We start from the raw sequence: 26,570 nt of genomic DNA, 5'->3' as shown, positions 1-26,570 counted from the left end.
TTTTTTTTCAACATTAGATAAATGTCTTCCTTAGTCACTTCATCGCGTTCTCAAACTTTAAATGAACTTATGCAAAGATACGATGCATTACAAAATCAATTAAAAATACTTCAAACTTCTTGTGAGAATGATCATTCCTTTTCTCATCCATTTACATCACAATTGGGTGGAAAGCTAAACTCCTCAAAAGACACTTCGAAAGTTTGAATACAAAACAATCCATTATTAAGTTTTAATTATTTTCATGCATTATTTTTATTTAGAATGAAGAAGAAACATTGATAACAGAAGAGTCAAATCCAAAAACAATTCAAGAAGAATTTGAATCATGGAAATCAAAAGCTGAAAAGGAAGGAGATAACGTTTGCTAAATGCGCTCTATTATTAAAATATTTTTGTTAATTTCATATAATAAATTAACCATACAGAGGGCTTTAGAAATATCAAAGAAATTAGCTTCTTTGGCAGAAATATTCGATACTATGACAATTTCCCGAACAACAACAACAGTTTCTGCATTGGAAGCTTATGCAGATATTTCAACTCATTTTTCAGATATGATACGAACTATTGAGGCAATATGGATTCTTCCAATTCGTCCAGGGTATCTAAAGCTCCAAATGGAGCAACTTATGCAAAAAACTATGGATCAATTGGTTGAAATTTCTAAGTATTGGCTTCTTTGTGGAGGAGGTGAAGTTATTCGGCAGTTAAGATCGACAGGGACATCTTCGTCTACAACTCAGGAAATGAGCATGCAAATGTCAATGACAACAGCACCAGGATCGATCATATCCACTTCATTCGACTTGCTGCACTCTGACTTTGCAGCTGTACGTGACACATGCGAACAAGCGCTTTCAACTTTGTCCGGATGGACCACACAGCTTGTGGAGTCGACGAATGGCTATCTGAGAATTAATGGAAAGCGGGCGTGGGACGGCGGGACGTTCCGCCATGTGCAGTCTCAGCTGCTGATGCAGCGAGTGGAAGAGATTCTCACCATCCGCTACACACTCCAGCAGCTTCTTGCGCTTTTGACACAAAAAGAGAAAAAACAGACAATAGCAGAGAAAGACGCTGGAAGAGGTCAGATTGATTCAAAAGGAGAAAAGAAGGGAAGAAGCGAACGAACAAAAGACGGTCATTTGAGCTCAGAAGCGAACAGCGGAGACAACGAAGACTATGATGATGAAAACGACGACGGCTCAAAGGCAATTGATCTCAATTTACTCCCTCCGCAATACTCAACAATAATAAGCGGGCTTTTCACCTCTTTTGAAGGGCTGTCGATCCTGTCTGTGACAGACGAAGGAGAAAGAGAATGGAAAGAGGCGATGCAACACTTCACAACGCGCCTGCAGCCGATCGAGTTCGAAGTGGCGCAGCGTCTGAAGTCTGTGCTGATGCCGAGCGGACACGGACAGGTGCGGAAAGCGCTGCGGCAGATGAAAAAATATCAGTTTTTGATCAAACGCCCCACCATCGCAGCGCAGCTTGTGGCGGAACGCGAGGCGATGCTTAACGAACTGAACACGGAGCTGATGCTTGTGCAGAACGAGTTTGACAAACTGCGGCTGGAGCAGGATGTGATGCGGGGAGGAGGCGAAAAGGACGAAGGAGCTGCTGACGAGAAGGATGAGGAAGAGGCGCTGCGGGAGAGGCTGGGGATGCAAAGCACACGTGCTGGAAGAGCTGGGATGAGAGGACTGGGCAGAGGCAGGCTTGCTGCGAGGAGCATGGAAGGAGGAGAAGATGGTCAATTGGACATAATTGGGCGGAATATGACGCCTGCTGTGCAGCACGTTGTGGAGATTCAGCAGCTGCAGAGCAGAGCCACACAGACGCTGCAGCTGACACGGGAGCTGTTTCAGAATGCAGCACAGACAGGAGATTTGGTCGCATCACTGACCGATCTGATCGAGGAGATGAAGAAGTACGTGAATGAGTGCTTTCAGATTTGGGTGGACACAATAAAGGAGCAGTCTACAAGGAGAACAACCAGCTCATACTCTTCTGCTTCATCCTCCTCTTCCTCGTCCTCTTCGTCCCTCGAGCTGAAGGGTGCACTTGTCGACATTGAATCGAACGGGGTGGTGCGAGTGAAGTACAACGAGCGGTTTGTGTCTCTTCTGAGAGAAATCCGCTTCTTTTCGTCGTTGGGCTTCAAAGTGCCGAGCGAAGTGCAGAATGCTGCAACACTGGCATCCAACGTGTACCGCCACGCTGTTGGGCTGAAGGAGATCGCTACGTTCTACAACTCAATGGCCACTCAGGTGATTGAGTCGCAGATGCTGATGATGCGGGACGTTGTCGAGGCATTCGACAACCTCGTGAAGAACCCGTCTGGCTCGCTCGGCGGGCGCAGCGGGGGAATGTCGGCGCTGAAGCGAGGCGGAAGCGACGAGAGCGACGAGATTACGTGGAGGAACGAGGCGCAAGTGGAGATGTACATGCGGAAGCTGAAGGCAGCAGCAGACGCTGTGAACGAGAGGAACAAGAGGCTGCGGCTGAGACACGGGATGGTCGAGGCGATTGTGAAGAAGCTGGCCAACACGCCACTCGTTCGGCATCGCAAGCAGTGGGACACGCTGCTGCGGGAGATTTTGAGGATCTTCCAAGAAGAGGAAAGGCGGAAGCTGAACACGGCTGGGTGGAGAAGGCACTGGAATCACCAGATATTGAAGGTGTTCTTCTTTCAGTATCAGGTGGCTGTGCAGACGTTTCACGAAGCGCTGCCATCGATCGAAGTTTCGCTCGTGTTTGAAGCAAGAGCAGCTGATGATTCATCATTTTTTGGAGAGCAGACACTATCATCATCAGCATCGACATCTTTGCTAAGTCAATCAGTTTCGAAGTCGACACTGAAAAGTGCCGAAGAAGAAGAGGAAGAAAAGAAAAAGCAACAATTTGAAAAACCACTTGGTGTCTGCTGCTTTTCACCTGATTTGTCTGACATCAGAAGGAAGCTGTATGCAGAAGCAGCCAAACTCATTGATGCACCGTCTGCATATGGCAAAGTGTTAAACTTCGAAGAGGCCTTCATGAAGATCCCTGCACTGTGCAATGCTCAAATTTCGCAGATGTTTTTGAGTGCAGAAACAATCATAGCAAAGCTTGCTGCTCTGAGAAGGAAGTATGCCCCATTCACTGTGCTGGGCACGCTGAGGAACACAAAAGAGATCATCGAAGAATGCTGCTCAGAGCCGCGTGACTGGGAAGAGGCGTATGCCAGTGCCTTCCAGTGCTCACAGAACATCTCCAAGGAGCCAGGGGCGGTGCATGTGCACTGTGTGACAGTATCTCTGGAGAAGCTGAAGATGGCCGTGGACAGCCAGGCAGTGCGCTTTGCCTCTGAAATCACAAGCGCCCTCAGCAACTCAATCGACAGCGACTGCCAGCAGATCATCGAGTTTGCAGACAAGGCGACGGCTGAGCTGCAGACCGAGCCGCAGACGATGGAGCAGCTGCACGATGCACAGAAGCGGTCTGAGGAGATCGCAGGCTCCTGCCAGAAATACACCCCACTCATCGACAGAGCACTTGCAAAGGACAAAATACTCAAAAGACACAAACCGCCACCTGCTTCAATTGCAGTTGTCGGAGCGTCTGGAAAGATGGAATGGGGAAAAGAGCCAGCAGTCCCGTCACTGAAGATTGCAGGCTCCAAATGGCAGAAGATGACTGAGCTGCTCAACAACAAGAAGAAAGAGCTATCAAAGCAAAGAAGCGAAATTGTGAGCAACTTGGAGAAGCGGAAGACGGAGCTGAACAAAAAAGCGATTATGTTTGAGAAGCAGTGGGAGAGTCGAAAAGTGGTGTTGGATCTGCGGAATGCCACGTCCATTGAGGCTGCCCGCAAAGTGAGTGCAGACTCAGAGCAGGAGGCGGAGGCGCTTCAGAAGGAGATTCAGGAGCTGAGCAGAGAGTGTGACCTGGCACGGGTGGAGAAGCCAAAGGGAATTGAACAGCTGGAAGGCCCACTGCACGACATTGCTGAGATCAAGCAGGCGCTGGCAGTGCATTCAGAATATCAGGAGAAGCTGAAGGAAATGGCAGATGTGAAATGGCTGGAGTTTGCTCCCAAGTTGCCACTCTTTGAGGACTTTCTGTCCAAACTGAAGGAGAGCATCGCGAAGTACCCTCCATCAGCCGATGGGACACCGTCGCCCATTCGAACATTTCTGGTGTCGCAGGACGAGCTGCTGGGCGATCTCCCTCCAATTCTGCGCCTCATCCGCGGGCAGGAGTTTACAAAAGATCACTGGAACGAGCTATTCCGCCTTATCTCGCTGCCTCCGAAAACACAGCCAGCGTTTATGCTCTTTGGCGACCTGCTTAGCCGCGCCAATGAGATTAAGATGCAATACAGCAGCATCCGCTCTCTGCAGCGGCGTGCTCAAGGCGAAGTGGACATCCGAAAGGCGATGGAAGAGGTTGAAGCGTGGGGCACACAAACAGCATTCACCATCAGCGATCACACCTGCACAGCTGGCGGCAACCCGCGCAGCACACCTCTTGTGGAAGACTGGAGTGATGTTCTATCTGCACTGGATGATCATCTGGCACAGCTGATGGCAATGAAGGACTCGCAGTTCTTTGCACCGTTTTCAGACGTGGCAGCACAGTGGGATGCGCGATTTGTGTTGCTGGGCGCAGCTTGCAGACTTTTGGGGGCAGTGCAGAGGAGATGGGTATATTTGGAGCCAATCTTTATGCGAGGGGCCATTCCGGCACATCAGGCGAGATTCAAAGGAGTGGACGAGAAGTTCAGAGCAATTATGGAGGCACTGAAGGCAAATTCTCGATTGCCAACGTTGTACAACATGAAAGGAGTGGAAGTGACCGCAGAGAACATGAAAAAGGAGCTTGATACTTGCCAGCAGGCGCTCTCCAAGTTTCTGGAGGAGAAAAGAGATCGATTCCCTCGCTTTTATTTCATTGGAGACGACGATCTGTTGGAGATCTTGGGACAAGCACAAACACCGTCAGTCATACAGACACATCTGAAAAAGCTATTTCAGGGAATTCATCGTGTGGTGTTCAATGGCGCAAAAGGAAAAAGTGCTTCAGCTTCAGATTCTTCTCAGCTGCCATCCAAACAGTTTATCACAGCAATGTGCAGTTCTGCAGGCGAAGTGGTAGAATTGGTGCATCCAGTGCATGTTGTGGATGCAGTTGAGGATTGGCTGAATGCGCTGACAGATGAAATGAAAGTTACTCTGTCAACACTTCTGTCTCGCGCACTTCCCTATGCCTCGTCTGCATCCAACACAATCAGCACGCCCGAGGGCTGTTTGGAGTACATCTCACAATTTCCATCACAGGTGCTATGCTTGGCGGAGACTGTTACATTCACAGAGAGATGCGAAGATGCCATCTCGATGAACTCACTGCCTCGCCTGTTGAATGAGATGTATGCTCGTTTGAGCGCATTCTCCGGGCTTGCATCGCTGCTCACTGCGTCGGGGCATCTGAAGGAAGGTCAAGAGAAAAATCCAAAGAATCCATTTTTGCTTACGGAAGCAGAGCATACACTGATCGACTTAAAGATAAAATCGCTGATGTTTGATATAATCCACAATATCGATGTGACCAACCAGCTTATTGAAGCGAAGACACAATCTGTCAGAGACTGGGCGTGGTTCAAGCAGATGCGATATTACTCCATTCAGGACAATACCCTCACAACAGGCGGGCTTGCTGGCTCACGTTCTGTTTTAGATCCTTTCATTCAACCAACTTCACCGACATCTCCATCCTCAACAACAATGTATTCTGGTTCAACTGGGTTTGGAGCATCAGATCAAGCACGACAAGTTCAACTACCGGTTCGTGTCAGCATTCACATGGCAGATGCAGTGTTTGATCAAACATGGGAGTATCAGGGCAATGCTGCTCGTTTGGTGCATACCCCTCTTACTGACAAGTGCTTCTTGGTGCTCACACAGGCCATGCGATTGGGATACGGAGGACATCCATATGGGCCAGCAGGCACAGGAAAGACAGAGTCTGTGAAGGCACTGGGGTTGGCGTTTGGGAGGCAGGTGCTTGTGTTCAACTGTGACGAAGGGATTGACGCAAAGGGAATGGGAAGAATATTCCGAGGAATTGTCAAATGCGGAGCGTGGGGTTGTTTCGATGAGTTCAATCGGTTAGAGCCGAAAGTGCTATCTGCCATTTCACAGCAGATACAAACCATTCAGCGTGCATTGAAGGAACGAATTCCAGAAATAGAGCTGCTGGGATCAGGTGTGAAAGTGGATCCAAACAGCGGTATTTTTGTGACAATGAATCCTGCTGGAAAGGGATACGGTGGAAGATCCAAGCTGCCTGATAACCTTACACAGTTATTCAGGTCTGTGGCGATGTCTGTGCCGAACAACGAGCAGATCGGAGAAGTCATTTTGATGAGCGAAGGATTTGTGGACGCAAAGAATTTGGCATCGAAACTTGTGAATGTGTTTCAGCTGGCAAAAGACCAGCTGTCAAAGCAAGTGCACTATGATTGGGGTCTTCGATCACTGAAAATCATTCTTAACACAGCTGGCTCTTTACTCAAAAAGGAGCTTGCGAACATTTCAAACAAGAAACCAGATGCAAATGCAAAATCTGCCGATGCTCCGAAGGCAAAAGGAGAGTCTCTTATTTCACCTGAAAGAGAAGCTGAGCTTGTACTTCAGGCTCTTCGATCAAATACACTTTCAAAACTTACGTTTTCTGATTCTATTTTGTTCAACTCACTTGTTCGTGATGTGTTTCCAACAGCAAAAACAACAACATTTACAAACGAAGAACTCGAAACAGCAATCAAGAAATCATTGAATGACATGAAGCTAAGGATCATTGAATCACAAGTGAGCAAGATCGTCCAGCTGCACCAAGCAACAACGCAGCGAATGGGGATTGTCCTTGTTGGCGCATCAGGCTGCGGGAAAACAACTTTGTGGCGTGTTCTTCAGAAAGCATACGGCTTCCTTGGCCAGACGCTGCACATTCATGTGATGAACCCCAAAGCGCTTCCACGTTCGCAGCTGCTGGGAAGATTGGATCTGGACACGCGAAAGTGGCACGATGGAATTCTCACATCTCGTGCGAGGATAATCTCACGTGAAGCAGAAGGAATAGCATCATGGCTGGTGTGTGATGGAGATATTGACCCAGAATGGATTGAGTCACTGAACTCTGTGCTCGACGATAACAGGCTTCTCACTCTTCCCTCAGGAGAGAGAATACAGTTCCAGTCGAGTGCCAAAGTGAACTTCATATTCGAAACAGACTCACTCAGATTTGCCTCACCTGCAACAGTTTCTCGAATGGCAGTTATTTTCTTGAGCGATGAAGATTTGGGGTCGAAGGAGCTGGCAGCTGCGTGGATTGTCAGCCAGCCGAAGGAGATGCAGACCGATCTGTCAAATTGGATGGATGACATCGCACTTCCTGCAATAGACTTTGTTGCTGAGAGGGTTGGACTCGGCACTTCATCTTCTCTAAATTCTGCATCTGCCTCAGCTTCATCGTCAGTTTCTTCATCTGAACAGTCAAACTCATCAGATTCTCTTATGCTGTCGACAACTTTGACTGGTCTATGCAAAAATGCGCTTTCACATCTTGTGGGCGTAACCTCACGGTCAGAGTTTGCAGTTGCGTTGGTTCGAGGGCTTGGGGCTAATCTTTCTTTATCTCTTCAGACTTCAATGGCAAACTTTGTATTCAACAGGGCTGGACTTTCTCTTCCCCAGCCATCTCCTCCAACTCCACTTTCTGTGGAACTCAACACAACCGGCTCTGTACTCATTCCTTTTGTTGACCAATGCATGACACCAACCTTAGAGCAAGTGCTGAGTGCAGAAACAAGCGAGCTTATCTTGGCTACATCTGAAGTACAGATGCTTCGCACACTGTTTACGCCGTGGATGAAGCGAGGAGAACATTTTCTGCTTGTCGGTCCAGAAGGAGCTGGAAAGCACATGCTGCTGAAGGATGCACTGTTGGCCTTTCCAGGAATTGAAGTTGCAGAAGTGAACTGCTCATCAGAGACAAGTGCTTCTCTTCTTGCATCTTCACTCAAACAGCACTGTATGATCTTATCCAGCGCACATGGACGAACACTCCGTCCGAAAAGAGGCGAGCGTCTTGTTCTGTTTCTATCTGATTTGCACTTGCCTCGTGCAGACAAGTACGATACGGTTGAAGTGGTTGCATTTGCACAGCAACTGGTCACTTATGGCGGGTTCTACGACACAGATCTCGAATGGACAACTGTGGAAGGAGTTCAACTTGTTGTGACTGTTGTTGTATCTGCCACTTCTGCTTCATCATCTGCTCCATCTGGACATTCAGAGCAAGCACAAGCAGGCGCTGGTGCAAGCGGGGTATCACCACTTTCATCTCGTTTTACAGCCAACATCCACGTTGCAGCTATTCCATATCCTGCAATTTCTTCTCTTGCCACGGTCTATGAGCAAGTGCTGGAGCCTGTGCTCTCACCTTATCAGCATTCTTCTCTTCCCACTCGACTGCTTACAGACGCAATGATCGATTTATATGTACGAACTCAGAAGCGATTCACAACTGCGAAGCACAGCCACTATGTCTTCACTCCACGTGATCTTACACACTGGGTCATTGGCCTCTCCCGCTGCGATACATCCTCAGCGGATTTGGCATCAATTGCGCTGAATCTGGCTCCGAATGATGACAAAGTACGGAGCGGGGCAGCGATATCGAGCAGCGGTGCTGACGTTGATACGCTTGCACTGCTGGTTAACTGGGCACACGAAGCTCTTCGAATATTCAAAGACCGTTTGGACAACAGAATGCAGCTCAGCAGCGAGAAAGCAGCACAAACCGACGGAGAAAGCGAGGAGCCCATCTCAAAGATACTCGGAGCAGCTGAGCGCGCGTCCCGTTCTGATGCCTCTCAATTTGACACAGAGCTGTTTGAAGTGTCCAAACGATACTTCTCCAAGCTTCCAGTGTGGAGCTGTTTTTCTGTGCTTCTCACGCAAACGCTGCTGACGAACCCACCTTTAGTCCCACAGTCATCGCCAAGTCCGAAAGGAGAGGATCATCGCGTCCGACTTGCCTGCTGGTATCAAGGCCCTCCAAACTCAGTTGTTCACAAGCGCTTGACAATTGGCGCTTCTTTAGCTGAGCAATCTCGAAAGCATGTCGAAAAGACCATCCAACAATATGAACGAACTGTGCGTGATCTGAATATCGTGCTCTTTAACGAGTACATCGACCATTTCTCGCATATCGACAGACTGATGAGTTGGCCTGGTTCAGCACTTTTGCTGGTGGGGAAGTGCGGCGTAGGGAGAAGAACTCTTCTTCAACTTGTGGCATTTTCTCACAATCTGCATCTCTTTACTCCAACTATTGGAAAATGGTTTGATGCTAAATCACTAAAGGCATTTTTCAGATCAATTGTCCAGTGCTGCGTTGTGGAAAATGAAGGTGCTTGCCTTTTCATTGAAGATTGTCACGTGTCTGCAGAAGGCATCGGTGACTTGCTGTTGGATTATGCAACCACGCTTGTCCAGTCACAAGACGTCCATGCATTCTACAACGCTGAAGAGATGGAGCAACTTCGAGAGCAGTTGAAAGAAGATCTTGAAGAAGAGCAAGCCAAAGGAGCAAAGCTGCTGTCGTCTGTCGGAACTGGAGGTGGAGCTGGTGGAAGCAGTGGAAGTGGAGCAGCAGCTGTGCAACTTCAACGGGCGTTCTTGAAACTATCATACCGAGATCCAAACAACCGACTTGACGCGTTGATTGCTGCTTGTTTAAGAAGGAATCTGCATGTTGTGCTATCTTTTGACTGCACATCTCGCGACTTTGAGCGGAGACTCTCCAGCCACCCTTCCTTGTTCACACGAGCGAATGTGCTTTGGATGGGCGAGTGGAGCAATGCCTCAATGAAAAGCGTGACCAGATCGATGCTTCTTCCACTGTTCAAAACCATTTCAAAGGAAGTTCCTCAAACAAAGATGTCGCCATCTCCAAATGGTTCAGCATCACAAAGCGCTTCATTAGCAACATTGCTGCCAATACCAACAGCATCCACTTTATCCAATCTGTGTCTTGCTATTCACACACGCCGTTCGTTGGACAATTCCAGTCGATCGAGCGAAACAACAGCTGGGCCAAGAGACTTTGTGAGGCTTCTGCAAGCTTTCTGTAGTGTTTATTACGAGCGCATGTCTTCTCGAAAGGGAGCACACAAACATCTGAGTGCGGGTGTTGAGAAGCTCCAATCGGCAAATGAGCTTGTTGACTCACTTTCGAAGGAGGCAGCACATCAGGGCAAAGAGGTGGAGAAGAAGCAGGCAGAATGCAAAGCACTGATGCAGAAAATACAGCAAAAAGTGCAGACAGTCACAAAAGAGCGATCTCAAGCTTTGGTTCTGGAGAAGCAGCTTAAAAAGCAAACAGAAGAAATTGCAATTCAAACAAAAGAGATTGAAAAAGAGTTGTCAGAAGTGCAGCCTGTTCTCGAGGCAGCTAAAAAGGCAGTGACTGGAATATCAAAGGCAGATATTAACGAGCTGAAGTCAATGAATAACCCGCCAGAAGTGGTGAAGAACATCATGTCTGCTGTGCTGACGCTGTTTGGCGTGGCAGACACATCCTGGGGATCAATGAAGGCCTTTCTGAGCAAGCAAGGAATGGTCGACCAGATCGTGTCGCTGAATCCTGATCTCATCCAAGTGGGGACACGAAAGAACGTGCAGGCAGCCATCTCCAAGAACCCGAACTCGTTCAAATTCGAAAACGCGATGAAGGCCTCGAAGGCTGTCGGGCCAATGGCGGTGTGGGTGCAGGCGTGCCTCCGCTTTGCTGCTGTGAAGGAGAATGTGAAGCCACTGGAGGACAAAGCAGCCGAAAACAGGCGGCAGAGTGAGGAGATGGCGCGGGAGCTGGAGAAGTGCCAGAAGACTGTGGTTGAGCTGGAGAAAGAGCAGAAGGCGCTGCAGGAGGATCTGGGCGACAAGATGCAGGATGCAAAGCGGCTGGAGGTGAGACTGGAAGAAGTCAAAGAGAGAAGAGACTCCGCATCCCGCCTTTTGTCTCAGCTGGCTGATGAAAAAGACCGATGGGTCAATCAAATCAAGACGATGAACGAAGAGCTTGTTCGACTGCCTCTTCAGGCTCTGCTATCTGCTGCATTCCACATCTACCTCAGCAAAGAGACAGAAGATCGCAGGGAAGCGACTGTTAGACAGTGGCTGATCGATTATTGCGAGCTTTCTGAGCGGATTTCTGGTTCTGCTGATGGCAAGAGCAAATCTTCTGATTCTTCGGCTCTTTCAGATGCAATCGGAAGGAAAGGAGGCAAGCTGTCGTTTTTGTACTCTCCCAACCCGATTCCCTTCAACTATTCGCAGTTTATGAGCACAGAAGCAGAAAGGCTGAAGTGGAAGAGCGAAGGGCTCCCGTCTGACGAGCTCTCTGTTGAGAATGCAGTGATGATCACTACAACCATCAAAGCCCAGCAGCAGGTCGCTTTAGGAGCAACTTCTGATGCAATTGAAGCTGCAGCAACGTCTCCATTTGCTACTTTGTTTATTATCGACCCCACATCCACCATCACCACGTGGCTCATTGCTTCTCTCAAACACTTATCACTCGATGGAAAACAGGCATCATCAACTTCTTCATCTTCATCTTCTTCTGCTTCTGCTTCTGCTTCTGCTTCTGCATCATCATCTGCATCAGCATCTTCCTCTGCGAGCGCATCATCCAGCTCAACACAAGAAAAAGCTGGGAGTGTGAATGTTGATGTTATTCAGCAGAATGACCCGAAATTCCTGTCTCGGCTGGAATTGGCAGTGCGCTGGGGAAAAGTACTTGTTGTGCAGGAGATGGATCAGATTGAGCCTGTTCTGTTTCCGTTTTTGAGAGGAGAACTCCAAAAACAGGGAAATAGGCTGACAGTGCAGCTGGGCGAGAAGCAAGTCGAAGTGGATGAGAAGTTCTGCTTGTTCCTTGTGACGCGTAATCCCACGCCTCAGCTTCCCCCCGATGCTCGAGGAATTGTGTCTGAAGTCTCCTTCACTACGACAAGAGCCGGCCTTGAAGCACAGCTGCTGTCGATGACCATCCAGAACGAGCAGCCCACGATTGAAGTGCAGCGGTCGCAGCTGCTGCAGAAGGAAGAGAAGCTGCGTCTCGATTTGGCAGACCTTGAGAAGCAGCTGCTGGACAGACTGGCAAATTCGAAGGCGAACATTCTCGAAGACACTGCACTGATTGAATCACTGAACGAAACGAAAGCGAAATCAAAGAAAATCAGCGAATCGCTTGCAGAGTCAACAAAGCTGCAGATGGAGCTGAGCAACAAACGCGATGCATACAGACCGCTTGCTGTGCTTGGAGGCACACTTTACTTCTTGCTCTTATCCCTTTCTGCCATTAACCACATGTACCAGTATTCACAATCATCTTTCTTGTCTCTCTTTTCCAACTCTCTGAAGTTCTCAGCCCAATCGTCTGACCTCGCTACTCGAATTACTAATATGGGACAACTGCTGCTGAACTCGACGCTGATAACTGTGAGCAGAGGAATGTTCAAAGGAGACAGACTCGCCTTTGGATTGCACTTGGTCCATGCTGTTTGCCCTGCCGCTTTTGGTCCGGGTGAATGGGACCACTTCTTAGGGAGATACACGCAGCCCCCTGTTTCCATCTCTTCTGTGCCACAGTGGGTGCCTCCTGAAGCGAAAGAAGCTGTTGCGCAGCTGATGGGCACCATCCCTCGATTTGAGGAGTTGGCGCAGCTGAGAGCAGTTGGCCCAGCAAGATGGGCTCAATGGCTGAGCACCACACAATGCGAGAATGCATTTCCACTGGCTGCACCTCCGCCTATTCCATCGCCTGTCGGAGAGTCGATGGGGAAGCAAGTCCGCAGCACTTCTTCTTCTTCTTCTTCAACTCTCTCACTCTTCCAGCGTGTCCTCCTTGTGCAGGCATGCCGTCCTGATCGTCTTGTCAGTCAGTGTCTCTTGTTTGTGAAGGCAGCATTGGGCGTTGATTCAATCGATCCACCTCCATTTTCGATTGTTGATGTTGCTGCAAATGAATGCTCTCCTTCATCTCCTATTCTGATGATAGTCACGCCAGGTATTGATCCAACTGTTGATCTGGAAGATATCGCAAAGAGAACAGTTGGCGCTGATAATTATTATGCCATTGCCATGGGACAAGGACAAGGAGACGTTGCACTGGATCTCCTACGTCGTGTGTCTTCTACAAGAAGCTGGGTCTGCCTCAAAAACGTGCATCTGATGCCCGAATGGCTGAACGATCTGGAGAAGCTGTTGGCTGCGCTGGGACCAACACTCCATGCTGAGTTCCGCTTGTTCCTCACAAGCGAAGCACACGACAGATTCTCTCCTGTGTTACTTAGACAATGCCTGAAAATCACATATGAAGCACCTCCTGGGCTGAAGAAGAACTTGGCCCGTACATTTGACTCATGGCGCGAGGATGGGCGCTTTGAGAAGGGCAACGGGCTGTCTGGAACATCTCCTGCTCGCTCTCGAATCCTGTTTGCGTTGGCATGGTTGCATGCCGTTGTGCAAGAGAGGAGAACATACGTGCCACAGGGATGGATCAGAGCATATGAATTCTCCTCAGCTGATCTGCGGTCTGCAGTAGACATCATCGACAATCAGCTTGATGCAACATTGCGAGCTGCATCATCGAGCAATGCTGTCAACGCTGGAAGCAGAACACGCCAAGCTGGTTCTGGTGCTTCTGTTGCAATTCCATGGGAGACCATTCGGGGATTGCTGGCATACACAGTGTATGGTGGGAGGATCGACAACCCGTCAGACTGGAAAGTGCTTGAGTCGTATCTTCGGCACTGGTTCTCCAATCCTCTTCTGACATCAGAAAGCCTCGCACTCCTCGGAGCGCCTCTTCAACATGCTCGAATTGCAGCAACCACCCGCATTATTACACCGTACATTGATTCTCTGAAGCTGCTGCCTGATCAGGATCCACCGTTCCTTTTCCACCTTCCTTCCAATATCGAAGGCACAGTTCAATCTGCACAAGCGCTGGAACTCACCACATCTTTGAAAAGACTATCACATTCTGGAGGTGAGGGGAGCAGCAGTGGCAGTGGATCATTTGACAGAGACACGTGGGAAAGTGCATTATCTCCAATCATAGCAATGTGGAACGTGCTTTTGAATGCTCAGTCGGAGGAGAATTCTTCATCCTCGCCACATGAAGCAATTAATCTGATTTCTTTGCATCCTTCATTGAAACAGCCAACAACATCTGAAACTTCTCCGATTGACTTGTTCTTCTTGATCGAGTCACGCTTTTCTCATTCCCTCCTTTCGACTATTGACAACGACATCAAAGATCTCGATGCACTGATCAATGGAGAGATCCCTATTACTCCTCAACTGCGCCAAACAGGCGAAGCGCTCATTGTCGATGCTGTCCCGCCAAAATGGGATTCACTCTGGGATTCTGGGCCTTCTTCTTGCAGTGCATTTCTCCGTGGTGCTGTCCATCGTGCGAAAAACATCTGGAAGCTTACAACTATCACTTCTCAGCACATCACAAAGTTTTCACTTCCGTTTGGCTCATCCAAAAGTATCTCTTCTGCATCTGCAGGATTTCCTTCAGTCTTCAAAGAGACAATCAATCTGGGGCTGCTCTTCCGTCCTGCCATGCTTTTGAATGCTCTGCGGCAACAAACAGCCAGAAACCTTAGCTGTGCCATGGATGAGCTGAAGATGGAGGCATGTGTTGTCTCGTCTTCCGGGCAATCATCCAGTCATGCTTCGTCTGTTCCGCCAGGCTGGCAAGTTGGTGGATGCGCTCCGTGCTTTGTCTCTGGGCTTAGAATACAGGGAGGCGTGTGGAAGTCTCAGGGAATGGCTCCTGCAGAGCCAGGCACTTCATCTGTTTCGCTGCTCAATGCAAGCATCGCATTGGCGTGGATTCCAAAATCACTTCACAAAGAAGACGCTTCTTTTGCACAGTTTGTTCCGCCCCAGTCAGCTCACCTCTATCTCCAATCCCAATCTTCAACGTCATCAGCACAACATCAGCTCGCCCGCACTGGATTCTTTGAATTTCCTGTCTATATCAACGAACAAAGAGAAAGGCTTCTTATGAATATCAGACTTCCACTCTGTGAATCTGGCTCTTCTCACAAACAACCTCTTTCAGAAGAAGATGAGTGGACACTTTCTGGTTCTTGCCTCCTCCTTTCTTAGTGTATGATTTTCTATTATTCACAAAAGAAAATATCGAAATTTTGTTTGCTAATTTTAACGCCATCATCTCACAAAATTTTTCATTTCAGTAGTATTTATTGTTTGTTGTAAATATTTTAAAAATATCCAAAAACAGTACAAATTCTTTTATTTTTTCACTCAAAGCAACTGATTATGAGATATGCATTAAATCACTTTGCAGAAAAAAGACTCAGAAAATTATGAGAAAGTTTTTCCAACAAATACAAACTTTTGTTAATTTGCTAATTTCCAGAAATAAAAAAGAAAAAAAAAAAAAATAAGATTGAAAAATTAAACACGCAACGTTACAGCTTAACTTTATCAAACACATTCCCTCATCATAAAATATTTCATATTGAAAAAACAAAAAATACAACTGCCTAGTGCAGGGCTCGAACCTGCGACCGTTGCCTTATTAGAGCAACGCTCTACCGACTGAGCTAACCAGGCTCCTTGAAAAAACAAATTTTTTCCATTACTTTTATCAATTCCACAGAAATCATTGGTTTTTTTCAATAAACTATTCAACTATTTTTGACAACATCTTCTTTTTCTTTTCTTTAAACTTTCTATTTTTTGTTCAATTCGACTCATTTTCTATTCTTAAAACTTTAATGTGAACAATAAAATTCAATTTCTCTGATGTGCAATTTTAAAACCTGTCCAAAAACTTATCTGATAGATAAAAGATTTACGTAATTCAAATACAAATTCTAAAGAAATTTTCAACTTTTTTTAAAAATTAAAGGTTCATCGCATTGATTGCTCAGAAAAATATAATAGCTTAAAAATTTTTTGAATATTTCTATACAATAAATAAACATATAAATTAATTAAAAAGATAAACCAAAAGAAAATAAAACTGAAACAAAAAATAAATAACGATCATTTCAGCAAATATCATTCAAATCAAATTTCAATCATATTTAAAAAGCGAATTTTGTTCAATAAAAAAAAAAAATTATAATAATAATAACTAAAAACTTTATTATTTGATCAATGCCAAAATAAATTAAATAAAGAGAAATACACCAATGAAATACAAAAAAATATTTAGCGACGACAAGTTTCGATCTTGTGACCTGTGGGTTATGGGCCCACCACTCTCCCACTGAGCCACGTCGCTGAAAAAGGAAGATTCCAAATGTTCTTTTAAGCAGTTCGATTGATGTGTTTAAAGAGAAATCGTACATAATATCAAACTTTTGTTGCTTTGATGAAAGGCTTTTTAATCATTATCAATCATACTCACTACATGTTCTTCTTTTATTTGAACTTTTGGTCATGGTTATTTCAGTTATTCCTACTTTGATTTGGAAAATTTTCAAAGTTAAAAATTGTAAATTCATTTATTAAGAATTGAATATTTATTGAAAACCGAAATGCTTATGTGACCAAATGTTCATGTGACGAGTTTAATGTCCTGATGCTGTGGACCTTCTTATTCGTTCTTATTTCAATGGATCTCAAAAATGGAAGATAAAGTTCACTAAAGATGAAAAGCATGCATACAAAATGAAATTTTAAATGTTAAAAGTATTTTATGTATCAGGTCTTCGCAATCAACAAACCTAATCAAACCGGTGCACTGCAAAACTTCAATTGGTGAAGGATTGATTTGGTGGCTTTTATGTGATTAAATTGTATGCATGTCAGAAAGATTCTTTGGTGTTTTCAAATGTCTTTTTATTATATCTTTCATCTAAATAGCTTCATCAATTTATCAGCTGCACAAGGCGATGCATTTTTGATTATGATCCATTAAATAACAAAATTATTAAGTAATTCAAGTTAATTTTTCTCTTGAAAAAGAAAGCATTTTCAATTATGCGCAGAAACATTACGACTATAGAAGAGAAGATCGTTGATGAAGAAATATCACAAAAGAGTGTTGATTTAAGTGATGAATCAGAATCGTTTCTTGTTGGCTGATTGTTTTAAGCTTGTTGTCCCTTTTAATTAACATAGAGTTTATAATTTTAGGAAAGTAACAGTAACTCGCTTAGAAAATATCTTCGTTCGTTAGATTTACGTTGCTCTCAACTGTCTCAAACTCCTGTAAAATCCTTTTCAATGAAAGTGAACAATACTTTTCATCTAAACAAAAAGTTACAAGAACTATCATCTCAAAAGGTGAGTTTTTTTACGATGGATTGATTTAGCAAAAAATAATTTTCATACATTTTATTTTAGAGGCTGGATGACATGCTTATCTTTTTGAACTGTTATTGTTCATCATCTGTAAAACCAAATTCACACACATTAACAATCATTTCAAATTGCTGTCAACGATGCGGCGAATCTCTCTTAGGAATAAATCTTATGCTTGAGTTTTCGTCAATCTTTAGCTTGAAGCTCAATGTTGTTCATGTTACTTCTCTTATCAAGGGATATGTATCACTAGGATTGATGAAAGAAGCTTATTTTGTATTTTCTTCAATGATGAAGTGCTTTGATTCGAGCTTCATAAGTTTTCCTTTCCCTTCTCATCCAACTTTGACATTTGAAGAAGGAATCAGACCAAACATCAGAACTGTTAATACTCTTCTTCGAGGTTGCGTTCGAAAGGGCGATGAATGCGCTCTTGTTGACTACCTTTTTGCAACGATTCTTAGACCTTCACAGACGAGTTCAAAGTCTGCAAAGTACGATCATAACGACAAGCGTGAAGAACCTTTTGTGCTTAACCCCAACACTTCGACTTTTGAGTATGGAATATTGTGTTATGCTCAAACACTTAACGAAGAAGCCGGCTGGAGGCTGTGCAGTCGCATGAAGGCAGAATGTGGCGATTGGAGCGATCATGTCAAAAGCTTGCAAAATAAAGCAAAAAGTGCAGAAAAGAACCTGAAAGCAGCGTCAAATCAGTTGTCGCACGAACACAACATAACAAGCTCAATAGAAAGAAAAATAAGTAGCAATTCATCTTCGACTCTTCAAAAGTCTTTCTCTTCTGCCGAGCTTCAGGATGAACAATTTGAAAATGACAATGACGAAGGCGAAAGCGACGAAGACGAATGTTCTGATTCCACAAACACCCCATCGGCATGGGCAGCTGTTTTAACGCAGCTCAGCCTTTGTTCAGCGCTCTGCGGAGAGAAAGAGCGAGCTCAGAACGGAGTTCTTTTGGCTCTTCGGTCAACGTCTGTTAGCGAAGATGAGCCGCTGCATAAGAGCGACAAAAGAGGTTCAAAAGAAGCTCAGTCAACTTCGCAGAAAATATTTTCGTCTCAGAGAAAGAGAGAAAGCCAGCAGATGTGTGCTCGAATAAGAGAGTATCTTAGGAAGATAGAACAATCACACATTACACAAGAGCCTTCAAATGCAGGAAGAACTTTGGGAAAAAAGAAGGAAAGAGGGAAAATACAGGGCTTTCCAGAAATTGGCGGTGAGGCTGTCGTGATGGCTGGGTGGGGATCACATTCTGGTGTTGGAGGAAAGCCAACTTATTTGTGCAAGGAAAAAGAATCAAAAGTCAAAAAAGAGAAAGAGGACGAAGAGGATGAAAATGATGGAATTCTCCACAAATCAGATAAAAGAGCAAAATTAAATATTTCATCCCAAAAGCACAACTTGATGAGCGAGCTGCTCTTATCAAAGAAAACATCGCATTCGTCTTTGATCCCTTCGTTTTCTGATCCAACACGCCCATTGTGCATTGAAGTTGGGCCAGGGAACGGAGAATGGCTTCTGTATCATCTCACTTCCACTTCACGTTCATCTTCATTTCAGTCATCTTCTTCCTCTTCTCCATCTTCTTCCTCTTCTTCCTCCTCCTCTTCCTCTTCTCCTCTTCCTTTCACAATGCACTTTCCCCTCTCTGAAGCAAATTGGATTTCGATGGAGCTGCGATTCGAGCGTGTGTTTGAAATGTGGGCGCGAGCAATAATGGCCCAATTGCTTGTGCCTTCTGTGCCTTCTGTGCCTTTCAAGCAGCCAACGTCTTCCCTCGTCAAAAGGCCATCCCTTTTCGACCAGCTGCGAATTGTCTGTGGAGATGCTGTCCAGCTCTTTTCACAGGGCGCTTTGCTTAGCTCTTCTGTTGATGCTGTTTTTATCAATTTTCCTCAGCCGCCATCGTGGCCTCAATCAACAACGTACTTCTTAAATTCTGCATTTCTTTGCTCGATTGCTGCTTCTTTGAAAATAGCCCCACATCCTGGTCAACTGATTATCACGACTGTATGCTTTTTTATCATTTGAACAAAAAAGAAAAGAAAAGAAATCATTTCTTCTTCTTCTTCTTCTTCTTCTTCTTATTATTATTATTATTATTATTATTATTATTATTATTATTATTATTATTATTTTCATGTTTGAAATTTGAATTTATGATAATCCATTTCTTCTTTTCTTTTCTTTTCTTTTTTTATCCAGGATGAAATACAAGTTAAGCACTATGTTGAAAATCAAGCAAAAAAGATTCATCCTTCTGTATTGAAGCAAACAGCTTCGTCTATGCTTCCCTTTTCATCTACATTGAAAGAGTTTTATGGGACTTCATTCTTTGAAAGGTTCTGGAAGGGAGGAGGAAGAGAGCAAAGATATATTTTATGCTTTGAACGAGGAACATCTCAATCCATCCTCTAATTTATAAGAAATAGCAAGCAATATAATTCATATATTTCAAATTTTCTTTAATATTTTCTAATAATAAGAATATTTGGTACCCATTATTTTTTGATGGCAAGGACAGAAAAAGAAGAATCACCTCTTTTGTCATACTCAAATTTCCCTCTTCTTGAAATACCAAGTGAATGCTCTAAAGACTTAAATATTGTTTGAAAAAAATCGCTTTTTGCTTTTTGCTTAACATTTGGTTTCATGTTAAGTCATTGAGTAAGGATGATTTATCTGATAGAGATTTTCAAAACAATCTTATTCATATAATTCTTAGCTATGGATTAAGTAAAATATTATTAGATAATCCAGAAGCGGATATTGATTCAATTGTGGAAAATACGAAAAAAGAAAACAAATCAATTACTGATTTTTGTATGATATTTCTTAATTTTGTAAAGCATAATATAAAGAACTTTATTTTAGTAAATAACAAAGATGAAAAATTGAAGATAACCTTTCATTTTGCAGCAAAGTCAACACAAGATAAAGATGATGTAATTATTACATTAAAACAAGCTGACGCAAAGACAAAACCGGAAAAAATAAATAACGCTTATTTAAAAATAATTTCCTTTTTGTCCAACAGAAAAAAGAGCTTTTGTAATTGTGATACTGTTCAATTTGAATGGCAAAAAAAAAGTTTTTCTCTTTTTTCGATGAATCGTTCTTTTATAATTATACAGTTATAAATTAGCTGTGTTTTCACTTTTTCGTTACAAAAATTTTGTGGTTTTTGCTCTCTTTTAAAAGGTTTTTCTTTGAATAGCCCACAATTTATATGTCAATCACTTTAGATTTAATTATTTCTTCTGTTGGAACTTCGCAAAAGAAAAAACCAACAGAATCTATCGAGGAATATCTCGAAAGAATTGTTCACCTTTCCTTAAACGAAAAGAATATTGAAACGCTTGAAGGCCTTGAGGGATGTGTGGCCCTAAAAGTTTTATATCTTAGAAGCAATATTTTGAGAGAAATATCCCACTTGAATTTTCCATCACTTACACATCTTGACTTACAATATAACTTCATCAAAAAAATAGAAGGTCTTCAAGGATGCCCTTCTTTAACACATCTCTATCTCAATTTTAATCATATCACGGAAATTGTAAGTCTTGAAGGACCGACAAATCTGCAAGTTTGTTTTTTTAACTTAATTTTTTTTTCCTATTTTGGAGAATGAACGCATCAGGAACTTCATCTTTCATATCAAAAAAGAGATAATAAAGAAGGTGATACTGATAAAGATGAACCTTTTGTTATTAATGATGAAGTTTTGGATCCTGTTGCAGTATGAAATGTTGCTAAACTTATGTATTTTTTCATATTAGATATTTGAAATATTTTGAATTTTTAAAGAATTCACTTTGTGTATTAAGTATTGCTGGCGTTGGATTAAACTCTTTAAATGTTTTGTGGAAGTTGTTCAGATTGCATACACTTGATGCTTCTGATAATCCAATATCTGATTGGGATGTGTGCTTTGTTTGGCTTTTGTTGTTTTTACTATGTGAGCTGGCTTTTATTCTCCAGTCTGTAAGTGATTTCTTGATGTCATCCAAATTTTTAAGAAAATTGTCGTTAAATAATACTCCACTTGCTTCACAACCAAAATTTCATGAAATGGCGATCACTTATTCAAATTCTGTGAGTATGAAGTTGATATTTTTGGATAATACTTTACATTTCTTTTTCATTTCGAAAATAATATTTATTTGGCAAAATTTACATAGCCTCTGTAAATGGGAAGGACGTAATCCCAACTCAGCGTGAATTTTGTAGGCGATTATTTATTCGAAAGCACGCAGGCGGTTCTCGTGGTACAACGTCTGATTCTGAGCGGAAGAGCGAACGAGGAGAACGAAAAGGAAGCTCCAATCAATCTTTGCACTTAGTCGGCCAGCAGCCTCCTTCTACAACTGAGAGGCATATTGCATCTTCTTCATCTCGAGTAACTGTGATGGGCTCTTCGTTTGCCACGCCATCGCCTTCATCATCCTCTTCTTCTTCGACTTCTTCAGCTACACCGGAATTCTCTGACGCTCCTATGTCTTTTCCTCCAATGAAGCCATCTTCTGCTCCTCTTCACCAGAGACAACTTTCAACCCCTCTCTCGATCTCTTCCAAGGCATCAGCTTCTTCCGCTTCTTCCAGAGGAATTGGAGTTAGACCCTCTCCTTCCTCTTCTTCAACTGCTCACACTCCACCAATTCATTATCCAGCTTCTTCAAGTCAAGCCAGACGAATTTCTTATCCCAGCTCTTCTTCTCGTCCCGTCATTTCAGATGACCCATTAAGGAACCATACAACATCAACTGCAAAAAAAGAAGAAACAATGCAGTTTGGATTGTCTGTGTCTGGAATCACTTCTGCTGAGAATAGCCAAAAGATGCAGAAATGAACTTCACTTCACTGTTGTTTTTTCTAACGTGTATTTTTCAGTTTTACATTTATTCAACATTTTTATCATAATTTTCTTCTTTTTTTGAGAACAATTGACATTCAAGCAAATTTATAATTTCTTATTTACTCGATTTCTCAAATGTGCAAAGTAATTATGGTGAGTCACAACTTTTAGTAACATACAGAAACTTATTTTTTTTTTCGGATTTTCTCTAATTAAATGCATTTATATTGACGATCCTTTTTGAAATCACACTTTCGTTCGAGTTTCGATCAAATTTTTTATCTCAATGGGATTTTTGTGAAAATTTTGTTTCTGCAATAACTGCATCATGAACAATAGGTATTTTTAGTTTAAACTCAATATTTTAAAATCCCATTGAGACAAAATTTTTGATCGAAACTCGAACGAAAGTATGATTTCAAAAAGGATCAGCCATATAACATTATAAAACTTGTTAGAGGTAAGTTTTTAATTTGTTGTTACTCGTATTATTTTCAATGAAAAAAATCAAAATCTCTGTAATATGATGGCTATGATCAAATTTATTTCAAAAAAAATTTAAAATGAAAATGATTAATAAAAACTACTGAGTAAACTTTACCATGAAATATCTAAACTTTCTTGTTTTCTTTAATAAACGAGTGAAAATAATAGTTATCAGTTCATTCATATATTTTTTTCAAATTCATCTAACGCAATCATTGAAACACACGTATTTGATGTGTCAAAAAGTTATAATTGATTAGAAACCCTGATCCTCTATAGATTAAACAAAACAAAATCAAAACATTTAGTGCGTCACAAATCCGGGACAATGAATAAACTTCAGCTATTTTTAATCTTTTCTTTCATTTTATTAAATAAATTGGACAAAATATTTGACTTCAGGCATTTTCATTGAAAAATAATGCACCTAAGATAAACTTTTTGTGATCAAAAATTTTGTTATAAATATGAAATTTTTTTAGAAATGCATGTGATGTCACAATATTTTTTGTTATTATATCAATGATTTTTGTTTACAGATATGAAAATCAAATTTATTTTGAAATCTGGCAAAGTTCAAAAATGTTGCAAGTGAAACAGTTTTTTCATGATTTGTGCATAAAAAGCTTGAAAGTCCATATTTTCCCTTATATTTCAAAATGAAATTGATTTTCATATCCGAAGATAGGTATCTTTGTAATCAAAACATTAAGTTTTCAAACATTTCACGAATGTCAAAAAATGGTCCTATTTTTATTGTGTTTTTTGATCTCTTAAAGTCAACGAAAAGTGCATTATTTTTTTAATAAAAATGCCTGAAGTGAAATATTTTCCCCATATAAATATTTTTTCAGTTAAAAAAGACTTTGCAGGATCCATCATTCTTTCTGAAACTTTTGCCCATTCTGGTTTTTTCTCAGGTGCTTTTGATAACACAATTTCTGGATTGAATGGTTTTTTTCCTGAATCACTGAATGAAGCTTTAATTGTTGAAGGATTGAATGCTGAGTGGAATGAATTGACATATTTGTCTGGAAATGATTTTCTTTTTTCACTCGCAGAAGGATCAGGCGTTTCATAATTTATTGTTCTCAGCAAATTAAAAATGTGGCGTTGACATATAGATCCAATGGCTGGACAAGATGTGAAGTGTGAGATGATGGGAAGCACAAGTCAATGTTATGAATTTGTGACTGTTGTATAATCTGAGGGGACAAATAAGCTGCAAGAGAATCCATAAACAGTTGACAGTGTTTGTTCTTTTCATTTATAATAATTCTTCTGTGAAAAATGGAGTGCATAATTACTCTGTCAAATATCATCGGAAAGCTTTCTTTCATCATTGTGCAAGTTTCATCAGTTACAAATCTCAACTGTGGCTCGCTTGCTTTTTGAAATTCAATGGGGAGCTTTTAAGCTTTTATTTTTGTAACAACAGGATACCTCACACCATCCGCTGAAATAAGGAAGAGAGAAGAAATAGATGAGGCAAGACTGGTTCTGGAACAAAGGGCACACATGCATCTTCAGTACTCACCACTTTGACAGGTCTGACATCCGAAACTGATAAATATTCTTCATCAAGAATAAAAAGAAGTTCATGGAAATATCTGAACTCATCATATAATAATTTAACTTTTTCGAACCATGGAGCAAGACGCTCTTTTGTTGAGTGTGCTGCTCGAGCAGTGGGAAGTTGAATTGGGTGTATGAAAAACAAATCTGATTGATCATTCAAAAATCGATAGTGACATGTCCTTGATATTAGTATTTTATCCATCGGTTTCCCTGAACCTTCAGATATTGTCAATTGAGCCTGAAAAAACAGTGAAAGAAAAAATTTCAAAACAATAAAGAATTTTGCTATGTGCAATCTTTCTTTCTTAATACACGGACATGCACCTTGCATGACTTCCTCCTTTGTTGATTCTTTCAAAATTGATTTGTTTTGTTGGTTCAATAATGGAGGTCGTCCAACAGAGCACACATCTCTTCCTATTGATTATGTTGAAAGTGCTCTGCAAAGGCTGTTTTCATGAATGATTCCTGAGTTAAATAATTCTTTTTTTATTATCACTCTTTTTTCGACGAGATCAAGTGCTTTTTTCTAATAGCCTCTCTATTTCCCTAGCATTCTTTAAACATGATTGAAATCACATCCGTTTTGATGCATTTCATGTCCTTTTCATCATTTAAATCATGATCGTCTTCAAAGCCTCTGCAACACAAAAATTTTGCATGTTGTTTGTCGGTCGATAAGAATTTAAATTGTCGAAAATAATATGATATTTTCAATAAAAAAATTTTTTTTGATAAAAGTTGTTTTTCTAAATGACAAATACAATTAGAACATGTTCTTATTTGCATTCAAAGTTTTTGTTTGAAATTTTGTGTTGTTTTGATGAAACAAGAAAAACAAACATAAAAGTGCAGAGCTCCTTAATTCTCAAGAACAATCGTGATCTACAACACCTCTCTATTATGGGAGTGAGAGTGCCTTATTAAGGGCTCTGTCGTTCACATAATTTGATTAATGTCAACATTTTTGGAAGGACCTGCGCCTGGGCTGAGCAGGATCTTCCCGCAAAGCGGACCAACAGGCGATATGGGCGCACCGATCCCCATCTCCAATCCATCTTCCGCAGCTTCCAGTTTGGTATTTCCTTCATCTTCTGCTTCTCAACTAGCCTACGACATCAAAATGACGCTGGATTCTGCTCCCACACGGACCTTGGATAAAGCCTGCAAGATACAATTCGGAGTTCAAACATCAAACTCAGTGTTCAACTTTCCAATTAACGCCAGTGATATTGATCAGTCCACAGCAGTATATGAGTTGCTCTCGGCTCCCCCATTTATTCCATCAAGAACCCACGCTCACTCCCGATCAAGAAGCTGGTTTTCCGACGCACTGGACGAGGGAGCTTGGAAAGTGGAGTCTCGGTTGCTCCCAGCGCTGAAGGCAATTGTGTTGGCAACTCAGAATGCGAAGCAAGAGGATAAACCATATTTAAGCGACGCGTTAACCTTTTTGATTGCAGCGCTGCAAGAGGCTAGACATATGAGGATAACTGCAAAATTTGGTTTTGATGCAGCTAGGTTATTACAGGAAGAAAAAGAAGATCCACAGCTCAACAGGGAACAACTTGAGAGGATTGCACCGCTGATGCAGAAGAAACGAGAAGCTGTATCACACTCCACGAATGCAGCTAGCCGGCAGAGCGCGCGTTCCTCGAGAGCATTTTGCTCCAAAAGACCTTTCATTCCTCCAAAGACCCGTTTTTTTCAGAGAAAGAAGGAGGCCGAACCCAGGTTTTCACTCGAGAGTGGGAGAAGATTGGAGTGGGAGACGTGATTACGGAGGGTATACGACCGATTTGGAAAGGAAAAAGCTCGAGAGAACGCCTGAAGAAGGAGAATGGACGATGCAGAGGTTTTATTGGAGGGAAGAAAGAGGAGCAAGCTTGTGCGAAGTGGATACAAGAGGGGTTGAGGACGGAAGTGTTGACCAAGCTGACAGCGGACCAGGTTGGTTGCGTGAACAACATTTTCTTTATCCAGAAGAAGAATGGGATATACAGACAAATCCTGGATTGCAGACCGCTGAACGTTGAGTTGGAGGATGTTCACTTCAAAATGGACGATCATCGAACCGTGGAGAAACTGCTGCAAAAGAAAGACTGGGCGACTTCTTTGGACCTTTCTCAGGCGTATTTCCTCAAACCGGAACACAGAGAGTTCACTCCTTACCTGGCTTTCCAGTTCAGAGGAGATTTCTTCGGTTCCAGGGG

General features: G+C 42.6%; 4 protein-coding genes across 4 annotated transcripts; all 4 read left to right on the top strand.

Annotated features, from left to right (window-relative positions):
• Positions 1 to 21: 21 nt before the first annotated feature.
• Positions 22 to 15,387, top strand: MONOS_6865 (dynein haevy chain 2, intraflagellar transport; the record flags this gene model as incomplete). The annotated part of the gene is made up of 3 exons (XM_067877135.1): positions 22 to 201; positions 264 to 362; positions 429 to 15,387. The coding sequence occupies 3 exons, from the start codon at positions 22 to 24 to the stop codon at positions 15,243 to 15,245; spliced, it is 15,096 nt and encodes a 5,031-aa protein (XP_067734897.1). The 3' UTR covers positions 15,246 to 15,387.
• Positions 15,388 to 17,339: 1,952 nt separating this feature from the next.
• On the top strand, positions 17,340 to 19,856 carry MONOS_6866 (uncharacterized protein; the record flags this gene model as incomplete). Its single annotated transcript, XM_067877136.1, has 4 exons — positions 17,340 to 17,345; positions 17,376 to 17,399; positions 17,460 to 19,448; positions 19,644 to 19,856. The coding sequence occupies 4 exons, from the start codon at positions 17,340 to 17,342 to the stop codon at positions 19,854 to 19,856; spliced, it is 2,232 nt and encodes a 743-aa protein (XP_067734896.1).
• An 807-nt stretch (positions 19,857 to 20,663) lies between these two features.
• MONOS_6867 (putative protein phosphatase 1 regulatory subunit 42) lies at positions 20,664 to 22,394 on the top strand. Its single transcript, XM_067877137.1, has 5 exons — positions 20,664 to 21,024; positions 21,079 to 21,177; positions 21,246 to 21,362; positions 21,420 to 21,537; positions 21,620 to 22,394. Exons 1-5 carry the CDS (start codon positions 20,668 to 20,670, stop codon positions 22,285 to 22,287), a joined length of 1,359 nt encoding a protein of 452 aa, XP_067734895.1. The 5' UTR covers positions 20,664 to 20,667; the 3' UTR covers positions 22,288 to 22,394.
• A 2,918-nt stretch (positions 22,395 to 25,312) lies between these two features.
• MONOS_6868 (uncharacterized protein) lies at positions 25,313 to 26,393 on the top strand (the record flags this gene model as incomplete). The annotated part of the gene is made up of 2 exons (XM_067877138.1): positions 25,313 to 25,878; positions 25,952 to 26,393. 2 exons carry the CDS (start codon positions 25,313 to 25,315, stop codon positions 26,391 to 26,393), a joined length of 1,008 nt encoding a protein of 335 aa, XP_067734894.1.
• Positions 26,394 to 26,570: the final 177 nt, after the last annotated feature.

This window comes from Monocercomonoides exilis (assembly GCF_001643675.1).
Source record: "Monocercomonoides exilis strain PA203 chromosome Unknown scaffold4-2303458, whole genome shotgun sequence".
NCBI classification, from domain to species: domain Eukaryota; phylum Preaxostyla; order Oxymonadida; family Polymastigidae; genus Monocercomonoides; species Monocercomonoides exilis.
Note: the sequence above shows the minus strand (reverse complement) of the source record. Positions and strands in the feature narration are given on the sequence as shown.